The sequence below is a fragment of the Vollenhovia emeryi genome, unplaced genomic scaffold (genome assembly GCF_000949405.1).
Source record: "Vollenhovia emeryi isolate VEMERY1.0 unplaced genomic scaffold, V.emery_V1.0 DF939122.1, whole genome shotgun sequence".
NCBI classification, from domain to species: Eukaryota; Metazoa; Arthropoda; class Insecta; order Hymenoptera; family Formicidae; genus Vollenhovia; species Vollenhovia emeryi.
Window position 1 is genome coordinate 482989 of NW_011967244.1, and position 14053 is coordinate 497041.

Genomic DNA, 14053 nt, shown 5'->3' on the forward strand with positions numbered 1-14053 from the left:
CGTAGCACCCTGTAGAGTAGAGAACAAGTAATCTGCGAAATTTAAAACGTAGGCGCAAAATAACACTTAAATTTTATTTCGAATATACGTTCCGATGTGAATTCTTTAATCGAAGTTTTTTTTATTGCGTACAATTTCCGCTCGGATCTGATTAGAAATTTTCATTCGCTCGTCGCGTTCAATGTCGATTTTTCGGAGATATAAACTGCGCTTTAATTTTGATTGAACTCGACGACTTAACTAACCGCGCGGGATTGATATGCTTCTGCACTTTAATCTTGGATCCAATCGATTGAAGTTGACATAGACACAATTGTTTTAATCAGTAGCGAACTATCCACTCTACTTTCGCCAATCTCTCTCCCCCCTCCCCCCCCTCCTCTCTCTCTCTCTCTCTCTCTCTCTCTCTCTCTCTCTCTGTCTCTCTCGATTCGCAACAGTCCCCTAAAAACGTTGATCTCTTCTCAGATCTCTCAATACTCTGATTGAATCCTGTCTGGAAGAAATTCTCGTTGGGTCCCGCACCATCTGCAGACTCTCGCCGCGATAATTGGCCGCTAATTAACGACCGCGGGGCAATCGAATTCTCACGAAGTTTCATCTCTCACGAGAGGAGATCCTCGAGCTCTCCTCTCGAACAAAATTATTCCCACCGTTCTGCAAACCGAGCCATATTTCGATTGAATTTATCAGCCAGCTGCAAAATTTTCTTCACATCGAAATAGTCGTGTCTGTGTTACAAAAAATGGCGAAGTATACGTTCCACACGTACAAATCTAGATTCGTAAAGTGTTCCAAGTATAAAAAATATTTCTAAAACACACTTAATATCGCATAGTTTTCGATCGATTTAGAAATGGTTGAGTAAATAAAAACATAGGGTAAAATATGTAAATCCGATGATTTAAAAAAATCGATTCGGAAAGGAACGCATGAAGTAATAATAACTGTATAAAACTGTATAAACTGTATAAATCTACCCTTTTCAGAAAAGATAAAAAAGAGCGCCAAATACACGCGCCCATAAAAAACGAACGTTGCACAAAACTAGTTTAATTTATGCTGAATAAAGTATTTGTAAAAAATATTTCAACAAATTAAAATAAATTTCGAACAAAAGTGTTCTGGTATATATCCAATAAAAAATTTTAATAATTATATTGCGACAGAAATATGACTGATGTTTGTATAAAGAATGCAGATAAAATAAGTTAATAATTTCATTTTATTTTCATAAGTTTGTAAAAAGACAATTTTAAAAGAGATGTTAAAATCACAAAATCACATTAAGTAAAAATCGAAATATGATACGTGAGTTTTAGAAAATAAATAATTTCGAAACGTAACAGAAGATATTTACCTGCAATTGAAAAATTAACAAAATACAGAACATGATTGGGGAAAAAAGTTACACGCTGTATCTCATTGCCTGCTTTGCGAGCGCACACACTTGGCGCGAGACATTACCGTGCCTCTTGATTTAACTACACTTTAGGGATGTAACATCGTTTAGGTGTTACAGAAATATTTCCATCACGTTGTTCGCATGCATGTCGACTGCGTGACATAGCGATCCTGGCCGCTGGAATTTTAGGAAGCACATTTAGTTTCGGACGCGTCTGATGCAGCCGCCGAGTTTCGCCCATTTTCCCACGCGCGAAAATGCTAATATTTATACACACGGCTGCCATAAAACTAGACGTGCTTTTTGGCACGATGCTATCCAAATACGTAATTTACGAGCAGTTCGTGGCAACAGCGACATAAATGGTGAAATGCAAGGATTTAGTTTAAACGTTAATACGCGGCACCATGTTCGCGCACCTGTCGTATTTTTTCCAGCCCAGAGTTACTCGATTAGCCTGAATTTTGCAGTGAGAGCTAGTAAAATTTTAAACAAAATTAAATTAACTTATTTTAATAAACTACATAATGCTATTAATTTTTAATATTGTTACTTTATATCCATTAATTTGGATGCAATAAGAGAAATAGAATAGTGTATATCGTAACTGTATTAGTGTCTAAAATTTGTTAATTTGAAAAGTATTTTTGTCAAGTGAAAAATTTATAAGAAGGTTCTGTTTTCGAATTAACATTGTAATTCTATCAAGTGGTGATTTTGTTTTATTATTTTATTATTTTCACCACGGTTTACGCAGTGTAATGATTGTTTTGCTCTACGAAAGTAATTTACAAAAAATAATTTAGCGCAGATATTCTTGAACCTTCTCTAAAACTTGAACCTTCTCTAAAAGTTTTCCTCTTCTCTAAAACTTTTATAATTCTGACCTTTTTAGCTTTTTCCTATCTCTGGTCTTTCGTCTCTAAATAATATACAAGTCAGCGTAATTTTTATCCTGATTTAGACAATTTGGTACTGCATTTACAATCGCCGATCTTACTTTCTTCTTCGCGCGATACATCGGTTACATAAAACAATTCCAAGATCTTCGTAATGTACACGCTCGCAGAAGCGTAAACATCGCGCTTTGTTATCTCGAAATCAGTCGAGCTGCCAGCAATCCAAACTGTTCAATCCGTGCATTGTTCTTCTAGTTCAAAGATGTTCTCGAGGTATGAAACAAAACGCAGAGCTACGGTCAGACTACGGTTAGGGGTATCTTGTAACGATTAAAAAAACCTAGTATATGATTTTGTGATAGGATTTTGCAGTATCCGGCACATATGTATATTGTGTATATGTATTTGAACGCTGCAACAATTTCAAGACAGATCGTTTCCTCTCCTTTCTTGTTATCGAGAAATATAGTTCGCTGGAGATACTACGCCGACGGATCCATGCTCATTCTATCCCGTTGTCCTCTCAACCTTTGAGATATCCTCTCGAAGGCTACTTGCTCCCCTCGAGCAAAATCCATGAAATCTCGCTCAATCCCAATGCACAATTTTCTGCTTCGATATTTTCCGGCATACAGAGCACGTATGTTTCCTCCGGTTCCTCTCCTTGTGTAATATGTGCGCATATACTTGCAGGCGTATGCCTATGTATACGTGCAAGCGTGTCCAGGCGCAATCGAGCGAGTGGAAACGCCGAGGAACGGAAGGACGAATGAGCGAGGGAAAATTGTAGACTCAATGGGGTTGATGACCCTTGCTCGGCAAAGCGACTGCCGTCAGCTCTTTCATGATCGGAATAGTTTTTGCCGACTGAATAATTTAAAAGCTTAGTCTTTTTAGGATTTATTTTGGACAATCTATAAGTCGCAGCAGAATTCCATTTACGATTTTATTATAACAACACTGAAGAATTAATCGTTTATACAAAATTAAAACGGAAGCATTACGAAAGACGCGTATATTTGTCTGCGCTTCATGTCGCTGCTATGCGCATAAAGCGACAAGTATCATTATCGCGCGTCTCTCTTCCTTACTGTTTAATTAGTAAAATGTACATAAACATGACACAATCGATCATACTGACATAATGCTTAACGGGGGTGTAACGCGATGCGTGCAAAATATGAATATTAACTTAACGAGGCCAGATGTTGGTCCATAAATCAACGTACTTCATAATCTATACGGACCCTCCAAATGCATAAACCGTATAACGAGCCGTTGCGTCGTACCGTATATTAAATATATTAATGGTGGTATTAACACGGGGCGTGAAAATAATTTATGATACCGCGAATGTCAAACTCTGGAGCGCGTGCCAAATTTTTAACAGTGGAGGCACATGACGTAAAGCGCGCCAGACATAAATATGACGCACCACGGGCTCTTCGTCACGGCATCGTTTTGAAAACACAATTAAAAAGAAAAATATAAATTTTCCAAATATGGAACCATTTCAGATCCGCGCATTTCCTGCTATTAAATTTACCGCGAATATAAAAAGATATCGTTACCTTTTTAAAAAGGTAGAGGAAGTTGTTGAATAATAATAGAATGTTAAACAATGAAGAATTGAATAATAATAGAATTTTATAATTTCACGCGACGATTATAAAACACATTCTTTCGCTGTGTCACTTGGCGAGGTCAATTAAACCTTTTGAACGGAGATTCAGCCGCAAAAGGAGACCGCATGCTTGGGCAGGGATGGGCATTTTAACCAATGAATTTCCACATGATTTCGAAATCTGCGGGCATCTCGGTGACTGAGCACCGAGTCTATTGAAATAATTGATCTATAGGTGAACTAATTACTAGGTATGGCGCTTGAACCGCTGTTTACATTAGCGATGGTACAACAGTACGAAGCCGCGAAGCCTGAGGTTGTATATGTGCACGCATAACGTCGAATCGTGGAGAGCCTCGCGAATCTATGTGAATGTTTCGCGTAATTAGGATGGCTGTCGTACGTATACATGTACCTCAATATGTCGTGATTAATAGACATGTAAATAGCCGCAACCCTCAGCTATTTCCTCTCTATCTTGCAAAGGATGAATTTCCTATTATAATAGTTTCCTCTCTTGTGCCAAATTATTACCAACTATTCACAAGATGATTTATATGATAATTATAGTACGCTGTGAAGATGATTTATTGAGCTTTTATTTTTCATTTCAATTTGTTGTCCCTTGTTTCGGTTTATTTTAAAATTCTGAGTATCGTACATTAGAATTGAACACGGCTAAACAACGATTACTACTATTCAAATCAGTGTTTAATGATTATAATTATGTAATAAACCATCACGAGCCCAATGAATAGAGTATATGAATAATAGAAATATTCATATTTGGTTATTCCTATGATTTATTAATCATTATTTGATGAACGTGATTACATAATGATTACACAATTAATAATTGCTTTACAAAGCATGTTTACATTAATAGTTAATTACTATAATGTAATTACAAAAATGACCAATTACCATATTGAGACAAATTTAATTTACTCGTTTAGAAATGGCGTTCAAGAAAGGAATTGTAACTCGTCATTTAAAGTAAAAATTTCCATTCCATTCCACTCGCACGATACTCGACTGAATAATTATTCCCCAAAAAATTATGCTGTAAAAATCACGCGTTGTCATGATTATGCGATAAGACTCGATGCAACGATGTACAATCAACCGCAGATGTTGTCAAGAAGAGAAACGGGCGAAAAAATGTGAGGCTATCGGATTTTTACTTGACGCCTTTGCAGAATAAATTCGAATCCTTTTTGGAAGCACGCGCGCGTCGCGTGTCCGGGAAAACCGTCTGTACACATGTGTCCATGGAGGAAAACATACGTGACTCGTATACAGATTACATGACGTTTCGTACGATTTTCTCGTATCAAGCGAAAACTTGAAACTTCTCTTTGTCGAAAAAATTCCAGCTCGTTGCGTTAAACATTTTTCGGTGAAATTGACATAAAACACGAAATTAGAGTCTTTCGATATAAATTATATAAAATATAATTTCTGCAATTGATACGTTTTTATAATTCAGATATATAATACATTATCTCACCCTCTCTCTCAAAATTCTAATTCGAGCTTAACCGCTTTAATTGGATGTCTCGTGTTACAATTATAAAAGTTATAAAATTCTAATTGTAAAAAAATTGTAATACATTTTCGTTTACAATGGCAAAAAGGCTATTGTGGGAAATTCGGAAATATTACACTGATTGAAATCTTCGCGGAGGAATGGACGAAAGAACGTAGGAAACATGAGAGAGAACACGCAAAAGAAGCTCGCTCGCGTATTCGGCCATACGGAATAAATTCCCGCTCGAATCACAAAGGTTTTTCAGGGAAAATGCCGACGGGAAATATTGCGGTGAAAAGTGCGACGCGCTACTGTCTCTTGGGTATTTAGTCCGCGACGGTAACCTTCGGGGAATGTGGCTTTTACCACTTCACAAAGCAACAGAAATCATTATCATAAGATATTACGTTTGGGATTTAGGGTGACAACGGGTCGGAAAAAAAGAAAAAGTCAAATGCAAACTGGAAATGTCGAACTATATTACGCGCAGTTTGTCGCACATTAATATCTCAATCAAATAAAATACTTCTTAAGATTCATTGAATACATGAACTCCTCTTTTCGACATGAGTTTCTTACTGCATCGTTACAAGTTATGCAAAGTGTAATACAAACAGTTGTAAATAAATGAATACGCAATCCATATAATCAGCGATAGTCCATTGCTGTATTGTTTAATATCAAATTCGTGGCCGTAAAGAAGTTTTCCCACAAATTTCGATGTTATTTATGACGGTTTTCAATTTTCAACGTTATATGCCTCGGTAATTTAGTTCCAGGTTAAAATTACGTTAAAGTAATTGACTACTTGTGAAATCGACTGAAAAGTATAATTCCGTTATCGACGAAGCTTTACAAGAGATTTATTATTTTTTATTTATCAATTATCAATACCGGCGTATTAAACAACGATTCGGTTATCAAGTATTGATGTTAATGACGATGAAAAATCGCCATTTATCAGTGAATTCGTCGTTCCATTTATTTGCAATCTATCTACAATATAATCGTATTACGGATTTTGCGCGATCTAATAACACGCAGGTGGATACCAATAATATGTTTATATTTGTTGTATTGGCTGTTTCAAGTCATGGTACGACTACAAGCTACGATGGGAGCCGAAGGAGTACGGTGGAGTTCACATGTTACACGTGCCGTCCGATCACATATGGCGGCCCGACATAGTCCTCTACAACAAGTGAGTTCATCAGCTGCGTCTTGTTACGGATTTTGATTATTATGGATACACATTGATCTGGTATATATCGTAGTGGCACAGCATGCTGCCGAGAGAGAAAGAGAGGGAGAGAGAGAGTGGGAGAGAAAGAGAGGGAGAGAGAGAGAGAGAGAGACGAAGAGACACTGGGGGTCGAGCGAGCACACGTTTAACACACATGGTTGTTTTGTGTGTCGATGCAAATTATCACTGATATCAAAATATCGAGCACGTGTTTATTTTTGTTCATTGCACGCGTTATGACAATCCGCGATATTAATCGCACGGCGACTCTAATTAAATTACATAGGGTACGTTATTTTATTTGAGATAAAATGTGATGAAAAAATTACGGTTTATAACGAGATTTGTAATTACTTGATTTAACTGAATTTATTATAGTTCAGATCAATTTCGAGAATCGACGCAACTGCGATTTATCATTTCCAACGGTTGTCAATTATTGAAATTAGATCGACGAACTTGTTCTTCTTGAATCGCTCTAGAGACTGGAATTAGCGTCCTACAACACGGGTGTATTTATTTTCAAATTGTTTTACGCGCGGAGTAATTTTGCACTAGCAGTTAATGTAAATTAATTTAAATACACGCGGTGAATCGACAGTGCATGTGCGTACCGGTATGTATAACTGTTTGCGATGAATAATGAAACCGAACGAAAAACGAGTGTCCACTCGACCTCGACAAGAGAGGTACCATTGTCGTGCATATTGCATTTCAAAGTAGGACGGTATATTCGATGCGGGCGGTACATCTCACGCCGCGGCATCGTTTCGAAAGTTACGGAAAAATGTGAGGCAGTTCGATCGGTGGCGATTTTAAGGAAGCTCGTGAATCCGAAAATGTATCTTGAAAGTGAATCTCAATCGGATAGTTAACAGTGTGAGAAAAATCACTTTACGCACGCGTGTTATTTATTTAGCATCAATCGACGTGAAATCGTTTACACGTCAGAAGGAACGACAGTTATGCTACGATATGACGTGGCATAAGACAACCGCGTGCAAAATGCTTACGGAAAACCCTTGCCGTTTTTGTTATAAAGAAATAGCTAAATTAAAATTACTTGACATACGTTTACAATAAATGTATTGCAAGAAAACTATAATAATAGCACTGTTTTAATGCAGTGTACAGATACATGATTTACAAGAAACATTTAGAAGCAAAAATCTTTTTATTAAACTAATTTTAGTAACGAACGGATGTTCCTTATTAATAAATTTATGCTCGTTGAGTTGCAAATAAAATGTGCTAAAATAGCACATTATAATATACAGAGCTTCGTCAATAATTCTACGAATGATTTCGAAGTATTTCGGTGGAGTTATAAATATTTTGATGCATGCAATAAATGTGAGAGCGAAAGACGAAAATTTATGATGATATAGTAATATGGCGAAATACATCAAGGAATTTCTATCTCAAAGATTTCGACGACTCACGTGCTTCCTCGATCTATTGCCGAGTGGCCGTTGAATAAAACATGCGCCGAACGTTCTGCTACTACGAGCAATAACATTATTTATTGCGCAATAAATCGTCCCGAGAGAATTTTTACCGCGATAATTGAGACACTTCCGGCGCTCTTACGAGCAGAACGTTTGGCACGCAGAATTGGCCCTGCAAACTGCGAAGAGTTAAAGCCGCGAAATTGCGCATCCTCGCTTGTAATTACATACCGGGCCCTCAACATTCCCCACCGACATTGTCTACACATATTTGCGTAACTTTTGCCGCTCTTGTCGCCTAACGAACGAGAGCTAACTCTACGCGAGCTTTTTCGCCAGATTGCCATGGAATTTGTAATTGGACGTACATTACTTTGCAATTAACACTTTGAACCGCTCTTTTATCGCGAGTGTCAAGGAATGTAAAGGAACGAATCATGAAATGTCGACGTTCGGGGACGTTAAAGAGATTGAAATGATATGATCTCGATGTTGCAAGGTACATTACAATATTACTTAGAGTTGGCCGTCCTATATTATTACAATAAAATGCGATTATCGATTGAGATGTCGAGAAATCGCGTTGTTCGATTACAAATCCTGCGTTGGCTCACGCTCGTGTCAGGCATGCGCGAGCGATGTAGTCATTCCATAGATTATTATTCATATCGCATGAAACATGGGCGCTGCGGCGAAACGTTTGCGCGAACGGGGCCCCTGATAAACGGTGCGTCACGACCGTAGGGAATCGCGAAGGAATGTCATGTGTTGAACAGCCTTAATTCTCTCGTCAAAGAAACGATCGATCGCAAATTTACAATTTTACATGGATTTATTCGATGAATCGAGAAACGCGATTGCAGGCGATTACTGCAAAAAGCAATTCCCGATTATCTCTCGATACTAAACGAAGAAAAATATTCAACGGAGGTTCTTGCCCGTTCGTCAAAGTCACCGTAAAATTGCACGCGGACAATGAATTGATATCCCGTTAATTTGCCCAATTTATAAATAAATTTCTCGCACCTGTAAATATTTCAACAATAGTTGACAGTGCATACGTGACGAGATTTTGTAAAATTTAGGAATGAGGTAAAAATTTCCTATTCATATTGCTCTATTGCTTCCTATTCTATTGCTTATAATCTGTTTCTCTTAATATGCGTAGTTTTGCGACGTGTCCTACATTTTTCTCGCTCATCTCTTTCTTTTATATGAAACACTGTTAACGATAATAACAGTTGGTGATTCTCAAACTGGAAAAAACAACGGTATTATTGCATATCCAATGCGATTTTATTAAATAGCTATTTGTATTATCTTGACACACGTTCACATAAAAACAAACCGTTGAAATTGACAGGCTCTAATTTCGATTAAAACGGGACGATAGTGAGCAAATTCTAATACTAATCGAAAGTTTGATTGCACCGGCGAAGTATTCGCAGAATTTAATAATAGAAAGTTCGCACGCTATATGCCACCAGAGCATTCGATGTAAAGCTAAATATTCAATGAGTATCTCTGTTTTTGAAAGAGATAACGGTTTTCACACTTTCTCACTATTATATACCGGAAAAAATTGCAAGGAAAGAGTTGTATCGATTAAATAATTTACTCAGCATTTAATATCGGTTTTAGACCATTAATAATTCCCGTAAAATCCTGCACTTTTCCGTATGCGAGGTGAACGCATCGCCGGTATCGAATCTACATACCATATATATAGATCGTGAATATTAAGCACCATGGATATGAAGCGGAAAGTAAACGTTGTCCGTACCTACTCACAGAATATTTCAAATATCGCAGCGTTCAGACGCGCATTTGTTTCCGAAATACCGCTATTTAAAGAGAAAGAAAATTAATAACTCGTCGCGTAACATTCAATAAGTGTCGTTTGCCCGAGAAACAATCAAATTTCAACTAACGATGCATTTTACCCTGTCGAAATTCCTAATATATAATACATGTGAACTTTTAAACGTTTTTCTTTAAAGAAAATTGTATTGACGTTAATAATATTTTAATAAGGGGAGAGAAATTTCTCATCACGACGATGTCGCTTCCGTTTCTTATTAGTATAAAAATATTTGTTCTATTAATGAATCGAAGGATAAAAATTTTTTTCTCGGTAATAGGGTCGTTTAATAAAAGCATAGTCTACGTCCCAATAATAATCGAAAGACATTTTCTTCCATGAATGCAATTAGTTGGCTGATTATTTTACGTTTACTTGCTGCGGCGTCTTCGAGCGTTAAAAATGACGGATAAAAAAAGAATTCAATAGAAATTATAAAATGACATGCCGTACAGTTGACATTTTACATTTGATTTTCTGCTTTCGATTTCATTTATTTAATATAGTAATCGTTTAAACCAATAAAACACACATTTAAATAACCTAGAATTAATTGGATAAATTATAATGCAATGCAAGCAATGTGACACACAGTTAAAATATGTGATAATTTCTGTGTATGTCAGAAACATTATTTTGTACTGACACATAAATTACAGAAGAAATTTTATATATGAACGATAATTGTCATGCCAACTTTTGTGCAAACAGTTACGGTTGCTTTTCTGTGCATGGTTAATTTACGTCTTGCTCCCGGGAAAAAGAATGTCCTATGGTCCATGAACTATTCTCACAGCAACCACTCAACTCGGCGGCCCGCAATTTATTGGGGGCGCCGTCAGAAAGTGAGTTCCGGATAGATATCGACTTAAAAAATGGACGAGAGCGTAACGCGTTCTTTCGGAAACGACACACCTTTCTACGTGAATTCTTTCTAAGCTATGGTTTACGAGTGATCTGGATAAGGTATCAACGTACACGTTATATATTTCGGCCGGGGAGATTGAAATTTTCGCAGGTTTAAATTTAACCGGCGAGACTCGCGTTATCTCTCGTGTCCACGTTCTCGGTGAGAAACGTTTTCAAAAATTGAAACGCGGAGATACGCGGTAAATTGACGACTTGATATAAACTTGATATAAAAGAGGTCGTATAAGTGTGCCGTGCTCTCGGGAAAATCATTTTTCGTTGAAAAAGTCTTTGTGTTCGCGCGCCGAGGTCAATGGCATTGTAAAATCTTACAGGTGCTAGTTACGGGGGACATTTATGAACTATAAAATGAAATCTATCTCTCTTTTATTTTTATCGATAAAATAACATATTGTTCAGGCAGATGACCATCCTTAAGACTTTAATTGAGAGCTTCTTTCACGCTGAATTTTCAATTAATACGGTACGAAGAATGCTGCCATTAACGGGAGCAAAGGCTTAACCGAATGAACCTTTTATCAACATGTCTAAGAGTCCGCGCGGCGCTCAATTTATTGAATGGTTAATTTAATTTATTCGTCATTTGATTTTTGCGAGGCCCGGTTCGTCGCGCAGAAAGCTATGTTAAATCTCGTCGCGAAATAAAGTTGAGCTTCGCACATATTTGCATTCGTTGCGAGTCGCCGGCTCCAAAGGTTTCCCATTCACCGTGTCCAAATATTCTCATTGGGCGTACCGTAAACTCTGCCGACAAAGAGAGCCGGCCGAAATACGATATCGCGAATCTTCGTGGAAAGCATTACCGTGTGTGTTACGATCATATCATCCCCGCCGAATTTATACATTGGATCGTATCTGTCTACATAAATAAGAAGTATAATTATAACGTTGCCGTTCTATGTGCTGCTTGTACATTTTTATGATAGAGAGGAATTAAAAATGAAGGTATTTAATATTTAATTAAATTACCGCAACTATTTCACTTAACTATTTATTAGAAGCTATGTGTGAGAAGGAACTTTTGCAAAGAAACTATACAGGCTCGTCGCAAAAGCTTCGATCTTCACTAAAACGACGAGGTGCTGATAACTAAAAATTTCAAGTAAGATTAAGTGTGCCGCAGCAATAACTGCGAGAATAAATGATGCTTCTTGTAATAGACATGACATTTTCCCGGCTATTAAATCCATTTTTCTACCCGGCGATACTTGGACCCTCTTCTATTTCACGCGTTTTGATGTTTCACAAAAATCAAGAGTACACGGGCTTTACATGGCGTTTGCGATATTTCAATTTTAAAGGAATCGTAACACGGCACGCTGCGATCAGTCTCGCAGGGCCATAAACTCGATACGGCGATTGTTTACTCGATTTTAACGCGAAAAGTTACGAACACTATTTTCGACGCGTTTCTCATCGTTGAATATAGAACACCATTCTGTCGCGTTAATAAAACTTTACGCGGAGACATAATTTCAGGCGAGGCGATAAAAGCGGCGCGTTATTTCGCGGCGATCGAAACATGAATGCATATCGCGCGTCCGCGTTCGAGGGATGAATTTAGGGACAAAGTTGCGGTCTCCGAAGTAATCGCAGTTAATTGAAAAAGCTTGGAAAGCGCGTACACAGAATGCGAAAATTATCGCCGCGTGCGCCGTCTGGAATGAAATATCGATTGTACGCGGGCAACAATCGGACTTAGCTCGTGCAAGAAAATTGTTTTACCCATTTTCGCGGTGATAAATAAAAAGCGGAGTCGATTTCGCAATCTACTTACTCTATTCGCGAAATGATCGAGAAACTGATTGCTGGCCTGAAAGATCTTTAAATATATCTCGTGTGTCTCGCAGTGAAACGCTATTAAATTTGTCAGACTGATGGGTTTACTCGCAAGCTTTTTATATTCAGCGTGCAGTATCCCAGCGGCAGATTTGAAACCTCTCGGCGTACACTTGACATCCACCGGCGTCTCGTAGCAGTGTCGTCTTTCGAAGCGAGCATCCGTTTTCAATTATAATGCATTAACTGGCGCGAACTCGATCATGAAGTTGCTGAGTTATTACGCCGTGTCGGGTTAACGGATCACGGCTGTATAATGAAGCAGCGATAAACAACGATTAACATGCTTTACACGAAAGCGGTGAATTTACGCATACGTCTCGTGAATTCCCGCGTCGCCGGTATGATCGCGCGTTTACACAGTCAGTGTAATACCATTATATATTAGCAGATTTGTGTTAAATCAAGCGTTGCATATTGGATAAACGTCATGTTTACGTCACCCCGTACTCTTGTAGCCGGCTCTAGACGGGTTCAGAGAGACGCGATCTGTTTAGTAACCACTATAAATTTATTCCCATGCATATGAAGCCGGACATTGTGAAAGACTAATTACTAAAACATCGAGCTATTGTCTCACTTGCATCTCGCGCGCTCTATTGTTTCTAAAAATATGTACCTTGCGCGATATTTCAATCTGCATAATAAATTTGGCGGCCGCGCGTAGTCGAGATATTATATTAAAGTGTCTACAGTTATTGGGCAACGCTCGCAAAGTCAGACGGCAGAGCGGGGCCTCAGCATCATAAGCAGGAGCATAAATTAGATCCGACACGGATCGCCACCATTGTCAGCGTGATCGCATAGTGGTTACCGTGGGCCCGGGACAGCGTTATTATATTCCGAGAACCCCGTGTGAAAGGGGTTGAACTCGCCCCAGTCGCGAATGTCCCGAGGAGGATCCACGGGCAACGGGATTGACGGTACGTGCTGCCAGGTGCACGTAGCATGAAATGCGAGATAACATACCCACGCACCCTCAGTTGCATACATAAGCACCGCGTCCATGAATCGTTCAACGGCGTTTGCATAGGGTGACAAGCTTGAAAATACCCGTGATTCGTGTTGGTCTTGCGCTTAATTTCTAATTCTTTATTCCTTGAGAAAGGATAATACGAGGGAGAAATATACCTTTTTCAAAATTTATCAGTGTATTTTCTAAAATTTTAAGAAACGTTAATAACTGCGTAAGCCAAATTGGTCGAAGACGAATCAATGAAATCCTGAAAAAGAACAAAGATAATTTAATTCTAGATGTTTGAAGGAGTCTTTA

General features: G+C 38.1%; 1 protein-coding gene across 2 annotated transcripts in view; it reads left to right on the plus strand.

Annotated features, from left to right (window-relative positions):
* Positions 1 to 14053, plus strand: part of LOC105569860 (acetylcholine receptor subunit alpha-like) — a 191924-nt gene that overhangs the window by 78221 nt on the left and 99650 nt on the right. For both annotated transcript variants that reach the window (XM_012026637.1, XM_012026638.1), the window contains one exon: positions 6551 to 6660. In XM_012026637.1, coding sequence (XP_011882027.1) covers positions 6551 to 6660 — 110 coding nt within the window. The remainder of the gene's footprint in view (positions 1 to 6550; positions 6661 to 14053) is intronic.